General features: G+C 43.8%; 1 protein-coding gene across 1 annotated transcript in view; it reads left to right on the top strand.

The window, feature by feature from the left end:
* The window catches only part of LOC132590490 (multiple epidermal growth factor-like domains protein 10), a 164,585-nt gene extending 140,431 nt beyond the window's left edge, over positions 1-24,154 (top strand). The window contains exons 16-24 of the mRNA XM_060263397.1: positions 3,924-4,052; positions 12,183-12,311; positions 13,886-14,014; positions 16,887-17,123; positions 19,615-19,736; positions 19,853-19,976; positions 20,357-20,398; positions 21,266-21,472; positions 22,609-24,154. Of these exons, the coding sequence (XP_060119380.1) occupies positions 3,924-4,052; positions 12,183-12,311; positions 13,886-14,014; positions 16,887-17,123; positions 19,615-19,736; positions 19,853-19,976; positions 20,357-20,398; positions 21,266-21,472; positions 22,609-22,769 (1,280 nt within the window). The 3' untranslated portion in view covers positions 22,770-24,154. The remainder of the gene's footprint in view (positions 1-3,923; positions 4,053-12,182; positions 12,312-13,885; positions 14,015-16,886; positions 17,124-19,614; positions 19,737-19,852; positions 19,977-20,356; positions 20,399-21,265; positions 21,473-22,608) is intronic.
* The last annotated feature ends 2,821 nt before the right edge of the window (positions 24,155-26,975 follow it).

Genomic DNA, 26,975 nt, shown 5'->3' with positions numbered 1-26,975 from the left:
TCTCTCTCTTGGTCAGTCTCTGCCAGTTCACACCCCATCAACTTGTATTTGTAGCTGGGATTCTTCCCTATGTGCATTACTTTGCACTTGGCCACACTGAACTGCATCTGCCACATTGACGCCCACTCACCCAGCCTCAACAGGTTCCTTTGGAGTTCCTCACAATCCTCTCTGGTTTTCACCCCCCTGAACAATTTAGTGTCATCCGCAAACTTGGCCACTTCACTGCTCACTCCCAACTCTAAATCATTTATGAACAAGTTAAAGAGCATGGAACCCAGTACCGAGCCCTGCGGCACCCCACTGCTTACCGTCCTCCATTGTGAAGACTGCCCATTTATACTCACTCTCTGCTTCCTATTACTCAGCCAGTTTTTGATCCACAAGAGGACCTGTCCTTTTACTCCATGACTCTCAAGCTTTCTAAGGAGCCTTTGATGAGGAACTTTATCAAAAGCTTTCTGGAAGTCAAGGTAAACAACATCTATCGGGTCTCCTTTGTCCACATGTTTGTTCACCCCCTCAAAGAAATGTAACAGGTTAGTGAGGCAAGATCTTCCCTTACAGAACCCATGCTGAGTCTTCCTCAATAACCCGTGTTCATCAATGTGCCTACTCATTCTGTCCTTGATAATGGTTTCTACCGACTTTCCCGGTATTGAAGTCAGACTGACTGGCCTGTAATTTCCCGGATCTCCTCTGGAACCCTTTTTAAAGATGGGGGTGACATTTGCTACCTTCCAGTCCTCAGGAACGGAGGCAGATTTCAATGAAAGATTACAGATTTTTGTCAAAAGATCCACAAGTTCAACTTTGAGTTCTTTCAGAACTCTTGGATGTATGCCATCCGGACCCGGTGACTTATTAGTTTTTAATTTGTCTATCAGTTGTAGGACCTCCTCTTTTGTCACCTCAATCTGACTCAGGTCTTTCAACACCCCTTCCAAAATTAGTGGTTCTGGGGTGGGCAAAAAGTTGTGAAGACGGAGGCAAAAAATGCATTCAGCTTCTCAGCCATTTCCCTATCCTCCTTCAGTAATCCTTTTACCCCATGGTCATCCAAGGGCCCCACTGCCTCCCTGGCTGGTTTCCTACTTCTAATATATTTGAAGAAATTTTTATTGTTGGTCCTTATGGTTTTTGCAATATGCTCCTCATAGTCCCTTTTTGCCTGCCTGATCACAGTCTTGCATTTGATTTGCCACAGCCTGTGTTCCCTTTTACTAATCTCACTTGGACTGGTTTTCCACCGCTTATAGGAGTTCTTCTTACCTTTTACAGCTTCCATTACTTTGTTTGTTAACCATGCAGGCCTTTTCTTATGCCTGTTTGTGCCTTTCCTAGATATATCCTTTCCTAGATATATCCTTTCGATATAACTTATATCCAGGAATCACCATGTCCCACTGATTCTCCTCATTCCAAGTTTCTGAAATTCCCACAATGTCTATGTTTTCTCCCAACACTAAACATTCCAACTCACCAATTCTACTTTGAACACTTCTTGCATTTGCATAAAAACATCTATAATTTCCCAGGCAAGCTAGGCCCGCAACCTTCCTTCTGCCATCTCGAGACTTTGGCAGACAGTCCATACCGTTTGTCACCATCTCAGTGGACAACTCTGATCCATTACCTGGTAGAAAAGTAACAGCTAACCCTTCATCTCTTTGAGATGAGTCCTCCCGAACCAGAGACATTTCATCTCCTGTCGGCTTTCCCCCAAGATATAGTTTAAAAACTGCTCTGTCACCTTTTTGATTTTAAGCGCCAGCAGCCTGGTTCCATCTGGGGACAAGTGGAGACCGGTTTTTTTTTTTACAGCTCCCGCTTGTTCCAGAAAGCATCCCAGTGCCTAACAAACTTAAACCCTTCTTCCTTACACCATTGTCTCATCCACACATTGAGACTTCTAATTTGTGCCTGTCTCTCCAGCCCTGCACGTGGAACAGGTAACACTTCTGAGAAGGCTCCCTTGGAGGTCCTGGCCTTAAGTCTCCCGCCTAGCAGCCTAAATTTTTCCTCCAGGACCTCACGACTGCATTTCCCCACATCTTTGGTGCCAACACACACCACGACCACTGGCTCCTCCCCAACACTATCAGCCTATCTACTACACGCATAATGTCCGCTACCTTCGCACCAGGCAGGCAAGTCACCATACGGTCAGTACGCAGTTTTGCCACCCAGCTGTCTACTTGCCTAAGGATCGAATCACCAACTACCAAGACCCCTCCTCTTTCCCCGCCTAGGGATGGTTCCTTGGCACGAAAGGATTCCTGCTCACCAACTGAAGAAGAGGTCCCTTCTGAGGGCGCATTCCCCTTATCTGCAGCATGGTGCCCTGTTTCCTCCCTGGCAGCAACGGGACTGCCACGTTCAGAGCAGGGCTCATCTAGTATGCCCCCAAGAGTCTTCCCTGAGTGCCTCTGCTTCGTCAGGTCACTCACCTCGGCCTCAAGGGTACGAACTCGTTCTCTGAGGACCAGAAGCTCCTTGCATCGAGCACACACCCAAGACTTCTGTCCTGTGGGCAGATAGTCATACATGTGGCACTCAGTGCAAAACACTGGAAAGCCCCCACCCCCCTGTTGGCATTCTACCTTCATGATAGCTTTTTTCAAAAATATACAGTCCCCTTTAAATCCTGTTTGTTTATGTGGCTCCCCTTCTGGAGGGTCAACTTACCTTATTGGGAGCACAAGTAAATTAGGGTTCTGGGTTCTTGGTCCTTACAGAGCCCCCAGGCTAAGAGCTACAGGCCAAGAGCCCTTTAGCTCTCTTTCAGGTGATAAACACGCACACACACCCTCAAACTTTTCAGTATTTTACTTGCACAGAGCTGTTTTTCAAAATTTGTACATGTAGGCTGCAATCCTACAAGCATTTTCCTGGGAGTAAACCCAATTGACTAAAATGAAAACTTCAAGTAGACCTGCATAGAATTGATGACATAATTTCATATCTTAATAAGTAAATCATGGCTTGAATACAGTTTGCATGCATGAAAAATCAAGACATATTAAACACTGAAGAAATTTACAGCAGCATAGACAAAGGTGAATATAATGGTGAAATATTGACCGATTTTGCAATATGCTTGTTCCAGGGTGGAGAGCCCTTTTGCTGCTGCAGCTTCTCTTCGTTTTCACACAAGTTGCTTTGGAGCTGCGATTTGGTGCGCTGCTATTCCAACGTATCCCGCTTGCTGCAGAATAGCAGTGCACCAACTCACAGCTCCAGGGCAATTTGTGCGAAAATGGAGAGAAGCCCCGGTAGCAAAAGGGCTCTCCACCCCAGAACAAGCATAGTGCGAAATCGGTCATTATGTTTACATTTTCTTGCTGTTAGCAGTAAAATCTACAATGGCAGTTGTTGAGAGAATTTGTAAGCTGCCTCTCTAGAACCAGTTTCAGACTACTTATAGCTGAAACAATCAAATATCAACATGCAAATAAAAACCAAACCATAAAACAGGTCAATAAAAACATGCCAGGGCATAAAAGAAGCACAAAACAAATAGAGCAGTTTAAAAATATACCGATAAAAAAGTCCATAGGTTTTGAACAGATCACAAAACAGCTTTAAAAAGATAAAATCTCTTAATTATATACCTGAATAAAGAGAAATGCTTTGTCTTGGTACCTGAAGGAATGTAAAGTAGTGCCAGGCAAACCTCAAGGGTGAAGTGCCACAGCCAAAAAAAAACCCCTCAAAAACCAATCCTGTCTCTGGTTGCCACAGAGAATAGGGCTCAAGAAGACTCTGGTGGGCTAGTTTTAATGTTTTAAAAATGTAATGATTGAACTTTAAAATAATCAGTGAATATTATTAACATGTCGCATATATATTTGAGTTTGACTTGTAGAGTTCTACAAAGCTGTATTAAATATAACTATCTCTTTTGTTTCGGATTGTTTCAGCTTGCCCTCCTTCCCATTGGGGCCCCAATTGTATCCATACCTGCAATTGCCACAATGGAGCTCGGTGTAGTGCCTATGATGGGGAATGCAAATGTACACCAGGGTGGACTGGCCTCTACTGTACCCAGAGTGAGTTCTCCCTAATTATTTACCTGTACAGCTGTGCGTTGGAAATGTTTGCTAGAATAAAAGTCGTAATTGTGGAACTGCTGCTGATAGTCACAGGACAAAGGTATATTTATTTTCACCACTGGGTAACAGAACCAGGATAGGAGATCCTCTCTCTCTGTCCCAAGATCTCCATCCTGAGTGTGGGTGTGAAGACTTCACGGTTCTTGTGAAGACAACAAAAAAGAGAGGAAGGTTCCAGATCAGTCATCACGTTCAATCCAATGCCCAGCCCCGGTGCGCGGGGTTCTGGAGCCTGAGGCAGAAACCCAACATGGCCCCCCCCGGAGAAAAGTTTTTGTGCGTGTGCAGGGCATGATGACGTCACTCAGAGGTGACATTGTCACACCGAGCACTTGGCACTTCCCTTCCCCAGCGTCCTCAGAGGATGCTGAGGAAGGAAAGCGCTGCTCTTTCTTGGCTCTGAGGGATCGGGGGAGCTCCTCTGATCCCTAAGAGCCAAGAAAAAATGAGCTGGAGACTCAGGGATGGCACAAGTGGGGAGGGGGTGCCTGGCCTCCACCACTGCTGGGAGCTGGTGCCCTAGGCAATTGCCTAGTTCACCGATTCCCACATGCCAGCCCTGCTGATGCCAAACTCCTAGAAAAGCTTTCAGATACCAGTGGCTCTCTGCAATAACTACGTTAGTGTCAGAACTTAAGAACTCCAGGCAGATCCCATACTTAGTTTCCAAGCTAGGATTTTATTAGAGAGAACTAAGAACTGTTAGATACAAGGTACAAGATAACAGTGATGGCGAGAGCCAGCACTGGCCCAGTTTTATATAGTAAAACAAACAACCCACAAAGCTTTAATTCACACCGTTACAGGCACATCTGTCTTCCCACCAGTGCTATCAGCAAAGACGTTGCCTCCTTACTCTGAAGGCCACACGATTCGGCTTCAAAGGGTGTCAGTGTGAGAAAGTACAGAGATACAACATTATTCAGTCTACAGCCCCCAAATACTTTGGATACCATCGGGGCAGGGTTAACTACTACTCAGGCACTTCAGGTTAAGAAAGGTTACAATATGGGGTCGGTCTGGTTCAACGCTCAGGTCCACTCTATGCATACTTGCCAACCATCAATTATACTGGTTCTACATTAAGCTAGCAATAATAAAGTTACAAGTTCTGACATACTGCCCCCCCTAAGTGCCCTCCCCCGGGGGGTGGCGGCTTGGGCTTGTGCGGGTACAGCAGGTGAAACTTTTTTAACAATTGCGGCGCAGCTACGTTCTGAGATTCGACCCATTCATCACAGCTCGGGGGGAAGTGCTTCCACCTGATTAAGTAATACAGTTTCCCCCGTTTGACTTTGGAGTCCAGGATTTCGTGGACTTCATGGTGACTCTGACCCCTCACTGTCGTCGGAGGGGGCGGCGGAGCCCTGGGATGGAAGGACGTGGCACCAGGGTCTTTCCGGAGTAAGCTGCAATGAAAAACAGGATGGATTTTGCTTAGAGACTTGGGCAGCTCGAGTTCTGCAGTCACCTTATTGATTACTCGTTTGATCCTAAAAGGCCCAAGAAACTTCAACGCAAGTTTGCAGCAGGGCTGAGGAAGGGGGAGGTTTTTTGTGGACAAAAAGACAGTGTCTCCCACTCTCAATTCCCATTCAGGAGAGTGTTTTTTATCAAACTGTTTTTTGTAAGCCTTTTTCGCTTCCTCCAGGTTCTCCTGAATTCCCTTCCAGCTCTCCCGAAGGCCTTCCCACCATTGTTGGCACGATGTGGGTTCTGAGGGGGTGGCAGGGAGGGGAAGCGTTGGGAAAGGCTTGCCCTCATAGCCATTTATGATTTGGAAAGGAGAGGTTTTAGTAGAGCTGTGAAGGCTGTTGTTGTAGCCGTATTCAGCGAATGGGAGTAGGTCCACCCAGTTGGACTGTTGGAAGTTAATGAAACAGCGGAGGTACTGTTCTAGAAGGCTATTAACCCTCTCCGTCTGTCCGTCCGACTGGGGGTGGTAGGCTGAGCTGAGGCCCTGCTCAATACCCGCAAGTTTGCAAAACTCCCGCCAGAAGTTGGCAACGAACTGCGTCCCGCGGTCGCTAATGACCTTGTCTGGGAACGAGTGTAGGCGTACAATGTGTGTAAAGAAAAGTTGGGCAAGTTTTTTAGCCGTGGGGAGCTGCTTGCAGGGGATGAAGTGGGCTTGTTTGGAGAATGTATCGACCACTACCAAAACAACAGTTTTGCCCTGCGACGGCGGGAGCTCCACAATGAAATCCATAGACACTACCGACCAAGGCCGGGTGGCTGTTGGGAGGGGCACTAGGTGGCCGGGAGGTTTACCCCCTCTTCGTTTAGCCATCAGACAGGTGGGACATGAGAGGACGAATTCGGAGACGTCTCTTTTGAGCCTAGGCCACCAAAACTGTCGGGTAAGGAGGTTGAGGGTTTTGACATAGCCGAAATGGCCCGCCAGGCGGCTGGAATGACAATGCTCTAAAATCTGCTTGCGGAGGGAGGAGGGCACATAGATCTTTTCGTTGTGCAACAGGAGGCCGTCCTCGCTTTTACGGAGGTTCGGTGGTTGGTCTGCTTCCCGAGCGGTCTCCGCAACTAACTGAGACAAGAGGTCTGGCTCCGGGGGGCCGATCCTCTTCCCGGAGCGGGTGGTGACCCCCCCCGCGATGGCCGAAGGGGGGATAAGGGAGTCCACCACCTCCTCGCGGAGGCTCTCGTGCTGTGGCAGGCGGGAGAGGGCGTCCGCCAAGAAATTCTTGGTACCTGGGATGTGTTTCAGTACAAAGTCGAATTTGGCGAAAAACCCAGCCCACCGGATTTGTTTTGCAGTCATTTTGCGGCGCCCGGTCAATGCCTCGAGATTTTTGTGGTCAGTCCAGATTTCAAATGGGACTCTGGCCCCTTCAAGCCAGGAGCGCCAGGTTTTCAAGGCAAACATGACTGCAAAAGCCTCCTTGTCCCACACTGACCAATTTTTCTGCTCGTTCGAGAACTTTCGTGAAATGTAGGCGCAGGGGCGCAGAACCCCGTTGTCCCCCCTTTGCATTAATATGGCTCCGACGGCGGCGTCGGAAGCATCACATTGAACCACGAAAGGTTTTAACTCGTCAGGGTGGGCCAACACGGGCTCCGAGGTGAAGAGGCGTTTCAATTCTGTAAAGGCTTTTTGACACTCGGGCGTCCACGTTAGGCGCGCGCCCGGCTTTTTTGCCTCTGCCCCCTTCCCCTTTGTTTTAAGGAGCTCCGTAAGGGGTAACATGATGGTGGCGAACCCCTTTATGAAGTCGCGGTAAAAATTTGCGAACCCGAGAAAACTTTGGAGCTGTTTGCGGGTTCGTGGGGGCTCCCAGTCTAGCACCGCTTGAACCTTTGCTGGGTCCATTGACAACCCTTCCCCCGATACTCGGAAGCCTAGATAGTCTAGTTCAGTCTTGTGAAATTCACATTTTGATAGTTTGGCATACAACTTGTGCTTGCACAGGGTGCTCAACACTTTTCTGACTAATGGTACATGTGACTTGAGATCTGGCGAATAGATAATGATGTCATCAAGGTACACCACCACCCCCTTAAACAGGAACTCTCGCAGAACCTCGTTGATAAAGTTCATGAATACCCCAGGGGCCCCCTGTAGCCCGAAAGGCATAACCAAGTACTCAAATTGTCCTAGCGGGGTATTGAACGCGGTCTTCCACTCGTCCCCCTCCCTGATGCGGACTCGGAAGTACGCGTCTCGGAGGTCGAGTTTTGTGAATATTTTCCCTGTGGCCACAGTATTCAATAGGTCCTTAATCAATGGGATCGGGTAGGCATTAGACATCGAAATCCCGTTTATCGAGCGAAAATCTGTGCAAAGTCTAAGCGACCCATCCTTTTTCTTTCTGAAGAGGACGGGGGCGGCATGGGGGGCTGTTGCCGGTCGTATGAACCCCCGCTTCAGGTTTTTGTCCAAAAATTTGCGGAGTTCCGCTTTCTCCGCCCAACCCATGGAGTACAGTTTCGCTTTTGGCAGTTGCTGCCCCGGGATCAGTTCGATTGCACAGTCCGTGGGGCGGTGAGGTGGTAACTCATCCGCCTCCTTCTCACTAAAGGCCAGTTTTAAGTCCCGGTATTCTTTGGGGATCGAGGCGACCTCCTCGAGGGTGAGGCAGGCTCGCTCATTCCGGGGAGGCGGATGCGGCCCCCATTCGGGGCGCCAATGGTGGTGTTCGCACCTCCAGTCCGGGAATCGGACGATCTGCTCCTCCCACCTTATGTCTGGCTGGTGGCGGGCGAGCCAACCCGAGCCCATCACCACATCAAACGAGCAAGAGGGGGCAATTACAAAAGTTTCGATCCCCCAATGCTCTTCGGTCCCAACGGGGACCGCCTGCGTTTCTAGCTTACATGGCTCTCCCCTCATGGGCCCCCCGTCCATCTGCTGGAAAAGCATGGGTAGCGGGAGGGGGGACGTGGCTAATCCTAGCGCCTCTACTAGGCGGGGGGTGATTAAGTCCCGGTTGCACCCCGAGTCGATTAGTGCTCGGGCATGCATGAACCGTTTTAGGTTCGGGTTGAGAAGGGTTACGGCCATAAACAATAAACCCCCAGTGGCTCTCACCGTGAGGAGTGCCGGCTGTTGCTGGACCTGCTTCGCGGCACCCATTAAAGCAGGTCGTTGTCGTTTCCCGCCGACTCGGTGTCGTCCGACTCCCCGGTCGATTCTTCCACGGTTTCTGGTTCGGCGGTAAAATCCTCGTCAGTCGCCAAGGTGGTGGCGACGGAGCCCCGTCCGGGCTCTTTCGGCCGATTACTCTTTTTCTTCTTGGGCCCCGATGCGGTTGGCCTGGCTGTCGGCGGGGTGGACCCCGCTTTGGCTGGGCAGTTGGAGGCGAGGTGGTCCGGGTCGCCGCACCGGTAACACTTTCGGGCAGTGGTGGGGGTCGAGGTTGTCGGGGCCCGTCGCCCCTCCGCCTTGGTGGGTGTGGATTTCAACCCCTTCTTCGCCAGTTGCTGTCGGCGAAGCCCCACGTGCTGGATGTTGGTCTCGACCTCTCCGGCTAGCTGGATCCACCCGACCAAGGTGTCGGGTCGCCCGTGGCTGTAGCAGCGGTCGAGGACGTTCGGGTTCAGCCCGTTACAAAAAGCAGTATATTTCATAATCTCGTTCCACCCTCTCACTGCCGCGCAGTAGCCCAGGAACTCCGTGGCATACTCGCGAATGGATCGGTTGCCTTGTTCGATGCGCTGGAGGGCTGCGATGGCTTTCTCCTCGCGGAGCGGGTCGCCGTACTGGCGGAGCATGGCGTGCAGGAACCCCGCTACGGTTGCTAGCTCGGGCTTCCTCGCGGTGAACAGCCCGACGTACCATTTGCGGGCTGGACCTCTCAGTCGGGACGCAATGTGGTACACTCGGCTGGCTTCGGTCGGGTAGTCCGCACCCCAGTGGGTAAAGAACGTGTCGCACTGTATGGTGAAGTACTCCACGTCCTCTGGGCTCCCGTCGAATGTAATTTTCAGCTCTCTCCCCCCCCCTGCGACCGGGGGTGCCGCGGGTTGGGGCACCGGGGCCGGCAGGGCCGGTAGGGCTGGTGCAGCTGGGGCCGGCGGCGCTGGCGGTGCGGGCACGGGGACCGCCGGGGGCGCCGGAACTGGCGGCGCCGGAGGCGCTGGGACCGGCGGCGCGGGGGCCCCCGGGGCCGGAGGCGCCACTGGTTGTGGGGCCGGTGGGGCTGGAGCGGGCACCACCGGCGGCGCGGGAGCCAGCGGGGCCGGTGGAGCCACGGGCGGTTGCCCCAGCGGCAGCCCTCCCACGGGGATCCCCAGGACCGCCGTCTGCAAGGTGCGGAGCTGGTCGTAGATCGCGCCTAGGTTCTGTTGCATCTCCTCGGCCATCATAACTCGGGAGGCGTGTACGTCGTTGTGAATTTCCCGTACATAGTCGAACAGGTCGTTGCGGAGGCTCCGGACCGGGTCGTCCCCGCCTCGCGGTTCTGGACCTTCGCCCTGGTCGTCGTCTCCGTCTCCGCTTGCCCCGTCGCCCAGCATACTTCTGTACCGCTGCTCCGCCGCGTCGATCGCCGCCGTGGACTTCCGCGGGCTCCAGGATCGGGGTGCGGCGAACGCGTCCACCGAGAAAGGTGCGGGCACCTTAATCTTGCGCCTCACCCCCGTCACCTTCGGGTCGAGCGGCGGGTCCTCCGTTGGAGTGGTGGGCTCTCCGTTGTCTGGAACCTTTGCAGCCATCGGGCCGGGTTTCCAGTTCAGATAAGCTCCGAAACAATGGGATCACTGTTATAATGTCAGAACTTAAGAACTCCAGGCAGATCCCATACTTAGTTTCCAAGCTAGGATTTTATTAGAGAGAACTAAGAACTGTTAGATACAAGGTACAAGATAACAGTGATGGCGAGAGCCAGCACTGGCCCAGTTTTATATAGTAAAACAAACAACCCACAAAGCTTTAATTCACACCGTTACAGGCACATCTGTCTTCCCACCAGTGCTATCAGCAAAGACGTTGCCTCCTTACTCTGAAGGCCACACGATTCGGCTTCAAAGGGTGTCAGTGTGAGAAAGTACAGAGATACAACATTATTCAGTCTACAGCCCCCAAATACTTTGGATACCATCGGGGCAGGGTTAACTACTACTCAGGCACTTCAGGTTAAGAAAGGTTACAATATGGGGTCGGTCTGGTTCAACGCTCAGGTCCACTCTATGCATACTTGCCAACCATCAATTATACTGGTTCTACATTAAGCTAGCAATAATAAAGTTACAAGTTCTGACAGCTGCTCACATGGATTGTTCCACTGATATAAAAAGTTTCTTACCATTGTTAGTAGGAATGAGTAGTGCTGGCATGTAACTCAAAACAGATATATACTATACACAGTGAGCAACATTAGGGTGCATTTGAAGCTCTGGATCTAATGGAGTTGTATCTGTCTGTTTCTGAAAAACAGCAGCCTTTTAAAAATATCAAACTGTGCTGCAGATTTTAACTCTTTATGCACTGTGCAAATGTTCTTCAATTATAACAGTTAAATAACTACTTAAAATCCCATTTTTTAATCTTAAATGTTTTCAATGATAAAAGACTTAAGAAAATAACTAAAGCATTGAAGGCTGTAATGGACTAATAAACACTGGCAACCTCATTCTGTGGATAAATGTCACATTGATTGATGTGTTCTTTATCAAACCCACTGAGTTAATTAATTAACTGATCATTATATATACTTGACTGGCAACTTCCTTGTAGTCAGCTCTGTAGCTTAGCCATTTTGACTCCAGAAACAGTACCAGTACAATTTTTGCATAAGAATGCTATGGGCAGCCTAAAAACAAAAACCAAGCCGTTCTCTTTTCTGACTACTGATGTCAGGAAGTAGGACATCTCTTAGAGGGCTGTTCTGTCTTACTCAACCATCAGCTCTCAAGGTTCTTTTCTTTCCTGATTCTTAATAATGATCTTTCTATATATAAAATAGTCTTTTTTTTCAGACTGCAATAGGAACTTTGTGTGTGGCTAGGTCACAATGTGTTGTTCTACTGTTTTATGTTTCAGATCTCCTACAGAGAATATGCATCCAAAGATCCATTCATTATTAATAAGCCTCTCCTGTCTTCAGAAGAGAGTACTCCAATTCTTCCTGCTTGAAAAATTTCTTAAAATTTCACTACTTGCATTACTTACAACCTGCCTTCCATTAATATGATTGATTTCCCACATCCCCATATAATCTCCTTCAAATGTTATCAGATTTCATATCAAGTTGAATCTCTAAATAATTTAATTCTAATGTTGGTGATATGGCTTTGATCACTACATTTTAAAAAATAATGAGAGCCAGTTTAGTGTAGTGGTTAAGAGTGGCAGGATTCTAATCCAGAGAACTGGGTTTGATCCCTCATTCCTCCACAGGAATCCACCTTGGATCAGTCACAGCAATCAGAGCACTCTCAGCCCACTAAGAAGTCTAGCTCACCCCTTCATGATGCATAACCCTAAAGAATTAGAACTTCAGCTACCAGACGGTCCTCAGACCTCCTGGCTATACAACACACACTGCCATACACCAACAACAGCAATTTTTTGAAATAGATTGGTTTATCTTTTTATTCTTTCTACTGCAGGATGTCCTTTGGGGTTTTATGGAAGGGACTGTGCATTAACCTGCCAGTGCCAAAATGGAGCTGACTGTGATCACATCTCAGGGCAGTGTACATGTCGCACAGGATTCATGGGAAAACACTGTGAACAAAGTAAGCTGAAAGGTTGTTGCACACACTGAAGAAATGTACAACTGAATTGGATCTTTTTAGCCTGGGACAGTTGCAGAATATACATTCACTCATGACTGACCCACTGAAAGCAGTGGAATTAAAAAGCATAGTTAATTCCTAATTTTCAATGGAATTAACAGAGCAAGCCTAAACATCCTTCTAAGTCTTTTGACTTAATTGGACTTAGAAGGGTGCAACTCTGCTTTGGTTGTGCTCATGATTTTAAAACTTAAAATGATTTTAAAATGAGGAGAATACCATCAAAGCTTAAGATCAATATAATTTTTAATTTTGTATTTTTATTTATTTGCTGTTCTAAATTCTTTGATATGCTGTGAAGTAACAGAAGGCAATACCTTTAAAATGCATTTAGACATCACAAAATTGATAAAGTTGCTAGGCAAAGGGATGAACTTCAATCTGAATATAATATATATGCCTAAAAGTGTAATTTTATAAAATGTGTGAGGGAAACTGGAAAAATATTTTTTTCTCTATAAGTTTCTCATGATATCTACATATAATTTTTTCGCCAACTTACAGAATGGGTTTCAGCAGAACTTTGTAAGAACAGGGATGCCACTCTGCCTGGCAGTGGATCAACTTTACTGTTTGCAAGCATATACTCTGCTTGACCTGTGTTTATGAAAATATTATAAACACCCATTTGGGGCTAATGGTGTATGGGCTTGGCACAATGAAATATTGCCACCTGCTGGTGAAAAATAGAATCTGCAGGATTTCAGGTTATGGTGTATATCAAAAGATCTGACAGTGATGAACCTTAAGGGCGTTTTCGCACTCACCTTAATCAGCAGCGACGCCCCTCTTCACCGCGCAGGATCTGCACAGATTTCGCAGTAATTGCCGCGGAGCACCCGGAAGAGCCGGAAAGTCTCGGCGCTTTTGTGGCGCAAACGGAAACTGGTTTTTTGCGGTTTCCGTTTGCGCTGCAAAAGCGCCGGGACTTTCCGGCTCTTCCGGGTGCTCCACGGCAATTAGTGCGAAATCCGCGCAGATCCTGCGCGGTGAAGAGGGGATCGCTGCTGATTAAGGTGAGTGCGAAAACGCCCTAAGAGATTTCAGTTCTCTACATGGGTCAGGATTTCGAAGAGCTATATGCCAGATATATATATATATATATATATATATATATATATATATATATATATATATATATATATATATATATATATATAAAGGCCATTTTTATATATGTATGTATGTATGTATGTATGTATATATATATAAAGGCCATTTAAGGCATATATTTATTTTATTTCAATACAGGAATGTGTTAAAATGGTTTCTATAGGCCTGGATCTGGGAAACCACAGAGTATTTAGGGTTTCCATTGTTAAGTGCAGAATTTCAAATTTCTCTGTGAATACTGGAGTGTTTTCTGACAATTTTATAGTTCCAGTTCCTCACAGAGTTCTGTTTTATTAGATTGTGGTCACTGTCTGTTATACTGAGAATTTTCAGTTTAACAAGTATAGAGTGGAATGGTCTGAAAGGCAAAATAGACATTTGTTGCATGTTATTTTGCACAGAGTGCCCTTCAGGGACATATGGCTATGGCTGCCGACAAATATGTGACTGTCTGAACAACTCAACTTGTGACTACATCACAGGGACCTGTTACTGCAGTCCTGGATGGAAAGGAGCAAGATGTGACCAAGGTAGTATTTTCTGAACACAGAAAACTAAAAATGAACTTTGAATTGTTGATATGTAGCTAGGTATGCAGCAAGCATTTCAGAGAAGAGGGAACTAAAAACAATGCCCACTTTTAGCTAAGAGAAAAAAAATACTTTCAGGATGCCACTTCATTGTGTTTCTGCACCATACTAGCAGCATCATTACAGTTCAATTCTGAGAACAGCTGGTGGTGGTTAAAAGTGTCACCAAGGCACAACCAGTAGAGTTTTCAAGGCAAGAGACAAAAAGAGGTAGTTTGCTCTTGCCTGCATCTGCAACCCTAGCTTCCTTGACATTGTCCCAGCCAAGTGCTAACCAGGGCTGATGCTGCTTAGTTTCCAAGACCTGATGAAATCGGGATAGCTTGGGCCATCCACCCTTCTAAACCAGTTGAAATCCATGGACATAGGGAGGTTTAACTCTTGTTAGAGCTGCACTGCTAATCTCCTTCATGACATGTATGAGAAAATATTCAGGGATCCTCTGATGTCTTCCTGGTAACAGTGTGAGAAATAATTCTCTCTGGAGTCCAATTTTATACATTTCTCCAACATTTCATATACCTTGTGGTGCTTCATTTCACTATCTTTTGCACTGTGGAATTTGTATTTCATTAAGTTATATTAAAATTTATATTGATTGTATTTTGTACCTTTATCTACAGGATAAAATCATCTCTTTAATTACATAAACTGTACTAAATGTTTAAAAGACAGCATTTAGATGAACAGAAATATTTTTATTTTATTTATTTTAGCAAATTTCTATTCCACCCATTCCCTGTAGGGCTCAGGGCAGAGTACAACATATAATAAAACAATAAAATAAAATAAAATAAAAACATTTTATAAACAGATAACTCAACAGCACTCAAATTACCATGACATCACATATAGCCCAGCCTAGCCATCTCACATCATGATATCTCATAGGGATGGCAGTTTTTATTCCCATTCCTAGCACAGTGCTAGCTGGGGAGGCCAACCAGATCAAGAATAGATGCCACAGCCTCAGCTAAAAGCCTGGCAGAACAGCTTCGTTTTACAGGACCTACGGAAGGCTAATAAGCCAGGCAGGGCCCGGATCTCAATAGGGAGCTGATTCCATCAGGTTGGTGCCAGGACTGAAAAAGTGGGCGTCTTTTGGGCCAGGGACGGCCAACAGATGTTGGGAGGCCGAACAGAACGACCTCCTGGGCATATATGGAAAGAGACGGTCTTGCGGGTATGTTGGTCCCAGACCGTGTAAAGCTTTTAAATGTTAGCACTAGAACCTTTAATTGGATCCGGTACTCAATGGGTAGCCAGTGCAGACTGTGGAGCGCCAGCCGAATGCCCACCTGTAAAGGTGGTGCAATCAGCAGGCAAGCTGCTGCATTCTGCACCTGCTGCAGTTTCCGGATCAGTCTCAAGGGTAAGCCAGTGTAGAGTGAGTTACAGTAGTCTAGTCTGGAAGTGACCATTGCATGGATCACTGTAGCCAGGTCCTGGGGGGGGGGATAGATATGGTGCTAGCTGCCTGATCTGCCAAAGAAAACAAAAGGCAGACCTGGCAACCATGGAAAGGGAGGCATCCAAGGTCACTCCCAAGCTCCTCATCTGTTGGGCTGGCACCAAAGCTGGGAGCTCGATGCCCATACCCACCTCATCCCAACTCAGGTACAGGACCTCCATCTTAGCTGGATTCAGCTTCAGCCGGCTCTGTTGTAACTCCCAATGCCTTGGACAACTGGTCAGGGGTGGTGACTGGCTGGCCACTCATCAACTGATAGAGCTGGGTATCATCAGCGTACTGGTGGCAACCCAGCCCATAACTTCAGGCAATCTGGGCAAGGGGGCGCATATAGATGTTAAATAATATTGGTGAGAGAATGGCTCCCTGCGGCACTCCACATATAAGAGAATGCCGCAAGGAAGTCTGTTCGCCAAGCACCACCCTTTGTCCCCGTCCCCAGAGAAAGGAGGAAAAACATTGTAAGGCCACCCCTGAACTCCGGCGAGGCAGTGGGTCATAAGGTCGTAATCGACCGTGTCAAATGCTGCTGACAGATCAAGAAGTATCAAGTACTATACCTACAGGATTCTGAAAACTGTATGAATAAGGTGGCTTTTTTCTGGAAAAAGAGATGCCAAAACTTTCCAGAGGGAAGCAAAGGAAAAACACATTGGGGCCACTCATGAACTTTTAAACATTTTTTTTTGAGAATTTTGTTTCCACAAAGAATTTCTGGAATTCCATTCCACTGTGTTCCCCCAGAAAAAAAGCCCTGGGAATAATGTATATAACATCCTGAGTTATCTAGATGATTGATTAGAATAATTAAATCCTCACCTTTAGGTTTGTTAAAAAGGAGGCTTCTAGTTTGCACAGCTACAAAGAAAAATATGAAAATATTTTAGCATTTTAATACAAAAATGATGTCCCAATCCATATTTTCTGGTCATTTAAAAAAACCCCCATAACATTTCAAGTTTTTGCACAGATTGTATGTCTAAAAATAGCAACAAGAACAAGACATGCATATTTGCTATATAGCAAAACATAGCACTTCAAACAAATGTATGTATTTAATGAGTTTCAGGGAGTATTCTTAAAGTATATCCTAAGTACACTGCTTGTGTTTCAGGGATGAAAATTGATGTAAATGTAAAACATAGTAATCTATCTTGATTGGTTTTTAAAGCATAGCAGTTCAGAGCTCCATAGCATCAGTCATCTGACATGTCTTCAAAAGCATTTTGACCATGCTTAAATCTATAGCTAAATTTTACACATCAAAAACTGTGTTTTTCATTTCTATTCTTTTCTTTCTGGTCTCTTATGGTATATATTTCATCTTTTCTTGTTTTTCAGCTGGAGTAATCATAGTAGGAAATTTGAACAGTTTAAGTCGCACTAGTGCTGCCATTTCTGCAGATTCTTACCAGATTGGAGCTATTGCTGGTATCATTATTCTTGTCTTGGTTGTCCTCTTCCTGCTAGCACTATTCATTATTTATAGACAAAAGCAGAAGGGAAAAGAAACAAATATGCCTGCAGTTTCTTATACACCTGCCATGAGGGTCATCAATACAGACTACACCATTTCAGGTAGGAACTTGGTGTCCCTACTAAGCACAAACATTAGAAAAGAACAAGTTTTGTTTCCTCTGATTTTTGCAAATATTTGTCTTCTCTCATCTTTGTCAGGTACAAATTTTATGCATTTTCATGCTATTATAGCATTCTCTGCATTAGCAAAGACCATGATAACAAATAACTTTTGCTGCCAGGATGCATGAAAATCTAATTTAAGTCTCCTTCCACATGCTTCATTTCAATCAATATTACTCTATTAGATCACCAAGTTTTTCCCTACTAATTATCAGCATTAATAGGTATCAAGCAACACTTCCCATCAGGGCAACTCACAGAAAGTCACCTCAACCATTACATCAGATCATGGTTTTAAGGGAAACCCCAATTCACCCTTAAACATGGTTAACATTTATGCTAATAAACTAAATGGTGGATGAAGGGGCAGGGACACCACTGGAAAAGTGGACGTATTCCTGAACCTGGTTTGCTAAACATTAACAGCAGGAAGCTAGCATACAATCCACAAAGATAAAGTTAATGTAATTATAACTTCATTTATACTCCACCTTTCGTCCCAGTGGGGACTCAAAGTAGCTTACACTGTTCTCCTCTCATCCATTTTATCCTCAGTAGCACCACTTCATCTGTGGAATGCCCTTGAGGCTTGCCAGATGCCTACATTACCTTCTTTCAGGTGCCATGCCAAAACTTTTTTATCCAGGCTTTTAATAAAGGGGGGTGATTTAAAAAAAATCCTTTTATAGTGTATTGTTAACCTGAAAACTTACATTCATTTGAAGCTAATAAATTGTTTGTTATTCTCAGGCTAGGGGTTTTCTTTAATGCTGGGTTTTAATATGTAACTTTTAATGTTTTGTTCTGCTATGTTGTTCTGTAAGCTACTTTGGGGAGGTTCCTCAGGAGTGGTGGCACAAAAACTTGCTAAATTAATAAACAATCTAATGAAGTATGTTAGGCTGAGACTGTATGACAGGCTCAAGGTCACCCAGCAAGTTTTCATGTCAAAGTGGAAACTCAAACCTGTCTGAAAGATCATCTTTAATACAAAGAAATGATGGGAAAATGGAAACAGCTAAACATTTCAAGACTGAAGACTGAAAGGATTTCTTCATCTAAAAAGCTTGCTTCCATCATTTCAAGGAACTGGCCAGATCAGACCAGAAAGATACATTTTGAGATCACAAAAATGTGGAATTTGTTTATAATCCTCCAAGTAAGCTATGTTTCATTCTGGAGGAGCTCTTGTCCAATTCTTGAGATCAGTGGCAAGGATAGGTATGCCAGACAGGTTAGGTTCTGCTTCAAAGGGTGGAGTTAGGCTTGCCAAGCCCCCACTCGAGGCAGGGGAACATCCGCTTTGGGGGCCCTCTCCCCTTCATGGATCTACTGGCTGGTGGAGAATTTACTGTAAGCAAAAGGACACCTAGGCCTGCATCGCCTGCAATGTGGTGACATTGCTTCTGGCACACACCAAAAGTTGCATTATCTCATCACTGACAACATGGAAATGCTCTGATATTTGTGCAAAAACTCTATGGTTAAAACAACTTCTATCATAGAGTTTTCGTCCAGTTACCAGAGTGCCAGCAATACCAGCCTAGGCCTCTCTTTGCTTCTAGTAAGTTTTCCTCTGCGGGTTGCTAGGGGAGTACCTGGCAGCCCTACTGAGAGTGACCAATGGGAGCTGATAGAAGGTTGGTAAGAGGCTGACAGTTGAATAGCTGTTTGTTCAATTAGAGTCAGAACTGGCTGAGGTTAGGAGCAGTAAGCTTGAGCCAGCATTTAGCAGGACAGCAGCTTGCTAATGCCTGGGTGAAAATTCAACGTAATGAAGAATCCCTAATGCCTGAACAGACCTATGGTTCAGAAGTTTAAGTGTGGACAACCTGTGCAATTATCTACCTGATTCACTCCACTGTTGATAGATAGATAGATAGATAGATAGATAGATAGATAGATAGATAGATAGATAGATAGATAGATAGATAGATAGATAGATAGATAGATAGATAGATAGATAGATAGATAGATAGATACTATCTTGTTTAGTGGTGTTTCGTGAGTTAGAGGGAGGATCTGTTGTGTGAAAGGATCAGGGCTGTCCAGGGCTTTCTTTGTAGAAAAAGCCCAGCAGGAACTCATTTGCATATTAGGCTACAAACCCCTGACATCACCATTGTTTCACATAGGGCTTTTTGTAGAAAAAGCTCAGCAGGGCCTCATTTGCATATTAGGCCACACACCCCAGTACCAAGCCAGTCGGAACTGCGTTCCTGCTCAAAAAAAGCCCTGGGGCTGTCTATATATTTTAAAAGCAGCAAAAAGGTAAACTGGTGAACCGTGACAGTCTGTCCTACCTATAAACCCTGACCCTGGAGGACAGAAGTTGTGCAGGGAGATAGGGTCAATAATGGAATAAAATGAGTGACAATGAGCAATAATGACATTGTTTTTACAGATGTCACTTGTAATTGTTTTTCAGAAACCATTCCTCACAATAATGGTGGAAATGCTAATAGCCACTACTTTTCTAACCCAAGCTATCACACTCTAACACAGTGCTCAACAAATGCCAACAACATAGACAGGATGACCTTGTCAAAGGTGAGAAGTGAGAGACTGCATACCTTTGTTGCTGTTTTTAAATTAGTACACTTAGCATCTTCAAATATGACTGACTACTTACTTGCTTCACTGTATGTCAACTTTATTTTGAACAGCCAACCAACAACCAGCTGTTCTTGAATCTTAAGAACGTGGATCAAAGGAAAAGAGGGCCTCTCATGGACTACACAGGAACACTGCCTGCTGACTGGAAACATGGAGGCTACCTCAATGAGCTTGGTATAGAAATAAAATAACCAGTTCTCTGTAAGAAGAATATTAATGCCCTTAATGTTGTTTTGCTCTACTGGGAACAAGTTCTTAATACAATCAGTTAACAGTTCCTTGGAGATTTTTGAACAGAGGCTAGATAGCCATCTGACAGCAATGAAGATCCTGTGAATTTAGGGGGAGGTATTTGTGAGTTTCTTGCATTGTGCAGAGGGTTGGACTAGATGACCCTGGAGGTCTCTTCCAACTCTATGATTCGATGATTCTAGTACATATTATTATGAAACAAGATGACAGTGTACTAAATCTTAGTAGCCAGCCAACATGCCAAATTGTTAAAATTGCTCTTCCAATAACTTAATGATTTTTCCTCCTGTGTTTTTGAACAGGGGCATTTGGAATTGATAGAACAATAGGAAAATCTCTGAAAGGTAGGCTTGTATTTTCCCATAGATGTAAATGCTGGGTATTTTCCCATAGATGTAAATGCTGGGTCTCAATCCTTCTGATGTTGAAACATCATGAAAGCCAAGTGGGTGGGGATTTGCACAGTCCCCTGCAGGGGAGGCCAGTAGGAGCCCTGCTGAAGAGTTATCTATAAGCAGGGCTTTTTTGTAGCAGGAACTTGTTTGCATATTAGGCCACACACCCCTGATGTAGCCAATCTTCCAAGAGCTTCCAGGGCTCTTAGTACAGGGCCTACTGTAAGCTCCAGGAGGATTGGCTACATCACGGAGGTGTGGCCTAATATGCAAAGGTGTTCCTGCTACAAAAAAGACCTGTCTATAAGCATAATAAATAAGAACTTCAAAAACAAATACATTAATTTAATTCACACCCATTAAATAATTTCAAGTTTTTCTCTTAAGAATTTTTTGGTTTTGTTGCATTATCCTGAATTTTTTACTGGATAGAAAACAAAGTCAAAATGGTAACACTCCATCCCCCCTTGCCATTTTCTGTAATCAGCCATCCTAAGGGTACCATCCTAAATTCTGCCTCGGAGTGGCTTAGTATGGCAACTAAATCCCTCTCCGGCATAACTTGAAAAAATAGCAGTGCCAGATTGCATTGTGGATTCTGGTACACTTGCTGTGCTCTCTGCACCTTGACATGCAGTCTTTTGTTTACTTTCATTTCCTCTGCTGAATCAACATCCTTACTCATAAGAACATCTAATTTAGTACCTCTACTTGCTGTCAAAAAGATTCTGTAGGGATAGAATGATAGTTTCACTTTTATAAAAATTATTCAGTGTATAGGACTATTTCATCATAAACATTTGTGTGTCTTTTCAGATCTGGTGAAGAATTCTGAATATAACTTAAGTAACTGCTCCTTAAGCAGCTCTGAAAATCCATATGCCACTATTAAAGATCCCCCAGCACTTACTCCAAAAAATTCAGAATGTGGATATGTTGAAATGAAATCACCAGCACGCAGGGACTCTGCCTATGCAGAAATTAGTAACTCTGCTTCAGCCAACAAGAATGTCTATGAAATTGGTAAGCCTGAATGGTGCATTTTACTGTGGGAGAGAAACCTTGGCCCCAGTTGCTAAGACTGGACCTAGAGATTTTACTTTGCAGTCATTTCAGCAGTTCATATACCTCCTTCACAACATGACTAGACACATCCTGGATAAACTACGCAATCTTTTTGCAGAGGATTGGTGATGTGAAAACAAAACAAAAACTTAGGTTGTATCAGGTTAGTTAAAATAGACAAATCAGTGTGGTAGTCAACACTGTCAGATTAATTGTACCTTTGCATCTTTTGAGATACCCTCATTTCACTTGTTCCTCTGAAGAGCCCTGTTCCAATCTGCAGTTGCCCCTCTGTGTTTTTTTCTCCTTAAAGCAAGGAAAGGATTTAAGGAAAGAGTCCCATTTTAAGAATTACTGTTACCTTATTCTGTTCCTTAAATGGAAGTGAAGAAATCAATTAATAAGGATCTAGTATGGGAACACAACATAATCTACAAAATATAGATGAAATTTGTGATCAATGTCACCATTCCCCATATAATATAGGGGGTTCAATGCATGGAAGAGGCAAGGTGGTAGTGATAATCAACTCTTTATTAGATACAGCATAGTATAAGGCTGCACTATAAGACTGGAGAACTGGGCCCACAGGGCCCCTTATATACATTTCAAGGTCCCCGCGCTAGCATGCCATTGGATCTTTCAAACCTGCCAGAGGCTCATGATTGGAGCAGAGCAACAGGTATTTGGATCCTGTTTCCCATTGTTCCTGAGTCCCTAAGTTCAGTCCTTATGACTCCAATGAGCCAGGCAGAAACACACACAAATAGTCTTCACTTTGGTCTGCATATACAACACCCTATCAACAAGTACTTCATTTCATTGTAGTAAAAACAGGTCCTGCATCTTTGCTTGTTTGTGTGTGTGTGTGTGTGTGTGTGGGTCAGTGTGCATATCTAGTAAGTTTAAGTGTTGCAGCAGTTTATTTAATACCATAGTAAGAACTATTGGGGAGGGATGAAATACTTTTTCTTTTTGCTTCAAAGCACAGAAAACCATATCAATACTAGACTGTTGATCATTACTAAATGTTGTGATTGTTCCCCATTTATCAATATCAGAGCATTAATATGTATGTTTTTTTCCCACTGTAGAACCTACAGTTAGTATTGTCCAAGGAACGTTTAATAACAACGGACCTTTCAGCCAAGATCTTTATGATCTACCAAAAAACAGCCACATTCCCTCCCATTATGATCTGTTGCCTGTTCGGGATAGTCTTGTATCTTCGGAGAAAGATGACGGCAGTGAATGACAGTGAGGATTTTAGAGCACAATGGAACTTTTACAGAGAACGGGGACCTAGTTATACTCCTTCCTATCTTTTGCCATCTGCATTCAGTAGACGTTTTACTGTATATTAACCAGGAGTGTCAATCTATGGCTTGCATATATACACATGGCAAATGGAAAGATGGCAAGCTAGGAAGACCTTATCAGATGTTCCATTGCAATTACTTTTTTAAAGAGAGAAACAAATGCCAAACATGGACATTGCAACGTACTGGTTCAAAAGTATGAGCTTGCAGAACAGTTGTAGTGCCTGCACTGCTGTGCCTCACAGAGGATGCCTGGTTCTTTCAGTAGCTTGACTTGCATAGTTGACTTGCAGCCAAGACTATACAGTCTACCAAATACTCATCTGATTTACTAGGTACTTCAGAAAAAAGAAAGAAAGAAACTAATTTGTTACCACTTTTTCCTCATGTTATTATATATTCCCAGTGGATTAATGTTGTCCATGGACAAGACATTTAAGGATATTCAGCATGTTAGAAGATAACTGACTGCAGTACAGGTGAAAACTGTTAAAGCCAAGACAAGAGATTTACCTCACTTCTGGTAATGGAGTTGTATTGTTGACATTGTTTATAATGCCAGGGAAGCCTTGGATGAATATACCTAAAGAGCTGTGGTGTAGTGGGCTTTGGCATCAATTCTTGCCAGATTATTGGCACTTCTGAGACTCAACAGTTCTGAGTACCATTTCTGCTATTTACAAGTAATGATTCATAACATATCAGTAATTGCTTCAGAAATGTCAGTATAATGGGGTTTTTTGGTCAAAATGGACTGAATAAGGATGTTAAAAAAGTACAAAATGTAGCATATGCTGTACATTTTAAGTGTAAGGAATGGATTTATAAACAAGTAGCACTATTATTGTAATATGGTATGCGAGTAGTACAATGTTTAATTATTTGCCTGGAATCAACTGAGCAGTCTCAGTGCATTAATTGCTACAAAGGCACCTTTTCTTTTTATAATTGATTTAGAGAAAATATGCTTAAGCTGGTCTTTCGCATTGCTAATAACCTGGCACATTTACTTTACGTTTCATTAACTTGTATCTGTTTTTAAATGATGTAGCTATGTTTTCTAGTGTTTCAGAATAACAGTGCCAAAACATTATATTTTATTCCCCATGTATTTTTGTGAACTCTCTTCCCAATATTTTACCTAGTTAAATAGCACTGCTTTTTATAAAGTAAGATATATTTAGGTAATGTCAGTTGCCAAACCTGAGATAGGTTAGAAAGGTCGTATTAAATCAATGGCTAAACTATTGGATTTAGCAAAAGAAAAAAAAGATTTTTAATGTGAGGATAATATTTATAGGAAAAAAGACAAATAGAAATCTCATTATTGCCCATTTTGAGTTTCACCAGTTTCTCTGGCTGTAGAATTGTCATCTGTCCATTCCAAAGGCATTTACTATCTGTTCTAAAAGGACAATTTATAGTTAAATTATCAAAATAAAGTAAATTGTCATAGAAGTCATGTCTTAATGTAGAATTGTTTTGCAGAATTGGACTTCCCATTTCTCGTTTATTCCTAGCTCTGACAGAGAATTCCTCAAAGTATGAATTGAGTGTAAGAGTTAATGTTCAGTTTAGTTTACAACTTTCCATTTCATCTCCATCTGATAAGTTATCTGATAAGTCAGGATGGTTAAGGTGATTACTGTTGAGCATGTGAGCAAAATGTTCCATTAATGCTCATCCTGTGTACATATATAGTCTTCTACTTTTAGTATCACAGATCTCATTTGAAAGCCAGTGTGCACAGTTTCCAGTAAAGCTTTTAAATTCAAAGAAATATTGTGGCTGCAGTCCAACAAAAATGGACTTGTAAACAGCTGCTGTTGGTAGTTGAAAGACATGCTTTTTGGATACTCAAAGTAGACAGAATTATAAATAAGATTTATGTTAGCTTACTCTGTGTCACTGAAAGCATTTCCCATCAAAAGTGATTGCCATAGCTTGACTTAGCCTTCGGCAATCTTTACCTACCAAAACATGTGCTTGGAACGCATCCAAGATATTGAGTTTAAGAAGTTAAGCAGCACAGATGCCCTACTTTAGGATGGATATGGTATGGTGTTTAGAAATTTAGTTTGATACTGTTTTGTACTGTGTTATACAAACTCACAAATAAAAGCCTATCTTTTTTGAAATTGTGATTATAATTGTAATTTCCAGGATTTCTAAGACACAAACTCTTGAAGAGTCTCAAATCTCCAAATACAGTTCACTCCAGGTTTTAGAAATGGCCAAGGGACAATTGACCATTGCCATAGTCTTTAACAGATGGCCCATTCAGCTATGAAAGGAACTCCTAAAGCCCTATATATGGTGTTTGTGGATTTGGCCACATTTCGACTCAATTGATAGGAATCAACTCTGGGACATACTGATGAAAACAAACATTGATAACAGATTGTTGTTCCTTATCTTTGAGTTACATTCAGGCACATTTGCAAAAATTGGAGTGGACACCTCAGGCTCAATGACTAACAAAATACCAACACATAAGGAAGTTAAACGGGACTGTGTGCTGGTTTTTTAACTTATAAATACATGATATTGTTTTAAGACTAACCAGCTCTGCATTTGTCCCACCTACAATAGGCCAACCAAAAAATATCAATCCGATTGTACGCAGATGATATGGTCCTAGTTTCTTTCACCAGAATTGGACTAAAGAGGCTTTTGGATTATTTGGAGGACTACTGTACAGAAGAAAAGCTTACCATCAACTACTCCAGTTTGGTGCCAGTTTGGTGTAGTGGTTAAGTGGGTGGACTCTTATCTGAGAGAACTGGGTTTGATTCCCCACTCCTCCACTTGCACCTGCTGGAATGGCCTTGGGTTAGCCATTAGCTCTGGCAGAGGCTGTCCTTGAAAGGGCAGCTCCTGTGAGAGTCCTCTCAGCCCCACCCACCTCACAGGGTGTCTGTTGTGGGGGGAGAAGATATAGGAGATTGTAAGCCGCTTTGAGTCTCTGATTCAGGGAGAAGGGCGGGGTATAAATCTGCAGTTCTTCTACGCAAAAACCAAAGTAGTGGTCTTAAGAAAAAAGCCTAAACAGTATTCCTGGAGTATACAAGGTATTCCAATAGAACAGAGTAAAATGTATAAATACCTGGGTCTAATATTCAGTGAAACCTTGAGTTGGAATGCCCACATAGCTTCTTTAAAATCTTCAGCAACTAAGATAATTGGAATGGTATTAAGATTCTATTACAAGAAGGAAGGCTTCTTTATAGATCCAGCCCTCAAACTTTTTGTCAGCAAAGTAATCTCAAATATACTTTATGATAGTGAACTTTGGGGGTGGAAAGAACAAATGCTAACTTGGAAATGATCCAAAACCTTTTCCTTACACATATCTTGGCACTTCTAAAAGAAACACCAGTAACTCTAATAAGGGACATATGCATGATAGAGGTTTACAAGGTTATGCATGGGATATAGAAGGCAGAGAAAGAAGTACTTTTCTCTCTTTCTCACAATAGGAAAACTCATGGGCACTCAATGAAATTGCTGAGCAGTCAGGTTAGAACTGATAAAAAGAAGTACTTCTTCACCCAAAGAGTGATTAACACATGGAATTCTTTTCTTTTTTTATTGATATAGCCAATCCTTCAAAAGCTTATAGGGCTCTTCAGACAGGACCTACTGTAACCTCCAGGAGGATTGCCTACATGACAGACATAACCTTTATTGGCATAAAAGAAAACAAAAAAAAGATCCAAAGGAACTTCAAAATGGGACATACAAACCACAGTCATTTGCAAGCCCAGCCAGCATAGGAATACAAAGTTACATGCAAAACTTAACTAAGAAAAGTGGAGCAAGGCATTCCCCTACCTGACTCCATTTTTAATTTCTTTCTCATTCACTGCTAGGGTCAGAAATTCTGCAACCTACTCAGTAATTGAGGGACATTTGGTAGCCAACAAAAACTCTATCCTTTTGCTTGTCACCAAGTTGGGGGTTAAGAGGAGAGGTCTGATCAGGCTTCGTTGGTGCTGGGAAAGTAATGGGCAGTGTAATAGAATGTGCCGTATAGAGTCAGGTTCTCTATCACATTTGCACCATATCTGTTCATAAGGGACACCCTTATATCTACCAGAGACCACGGACAATGGAAATATGTTGAGTCTGGCCAACATAAA

Source organism: Heteronotia binoei, unplaced genomic scaffold (genome assembly GCF_032191835.1).
Source record: "Heteronotia binoei isolate CCM8104 ecotype False Entrance Well unplaced genomic scaffold, APGP_CSIRO_Hbin_v1 ptg000047l___fragment_1, whole genome shotgun sequence".
Taxonomy (NCBI): domain Eukaryota; kingdom Metazoa; phylum Chordata; class Lepidosauria; order Squamata; family Gekkonidae; genus Heteronotia; species Heteronotia binoei.
The sequence above is the reverse complement of the archived record's forward strand: the minus strand, read 5'-3'. Positions and strand labels throughout refer to the sequence as shown.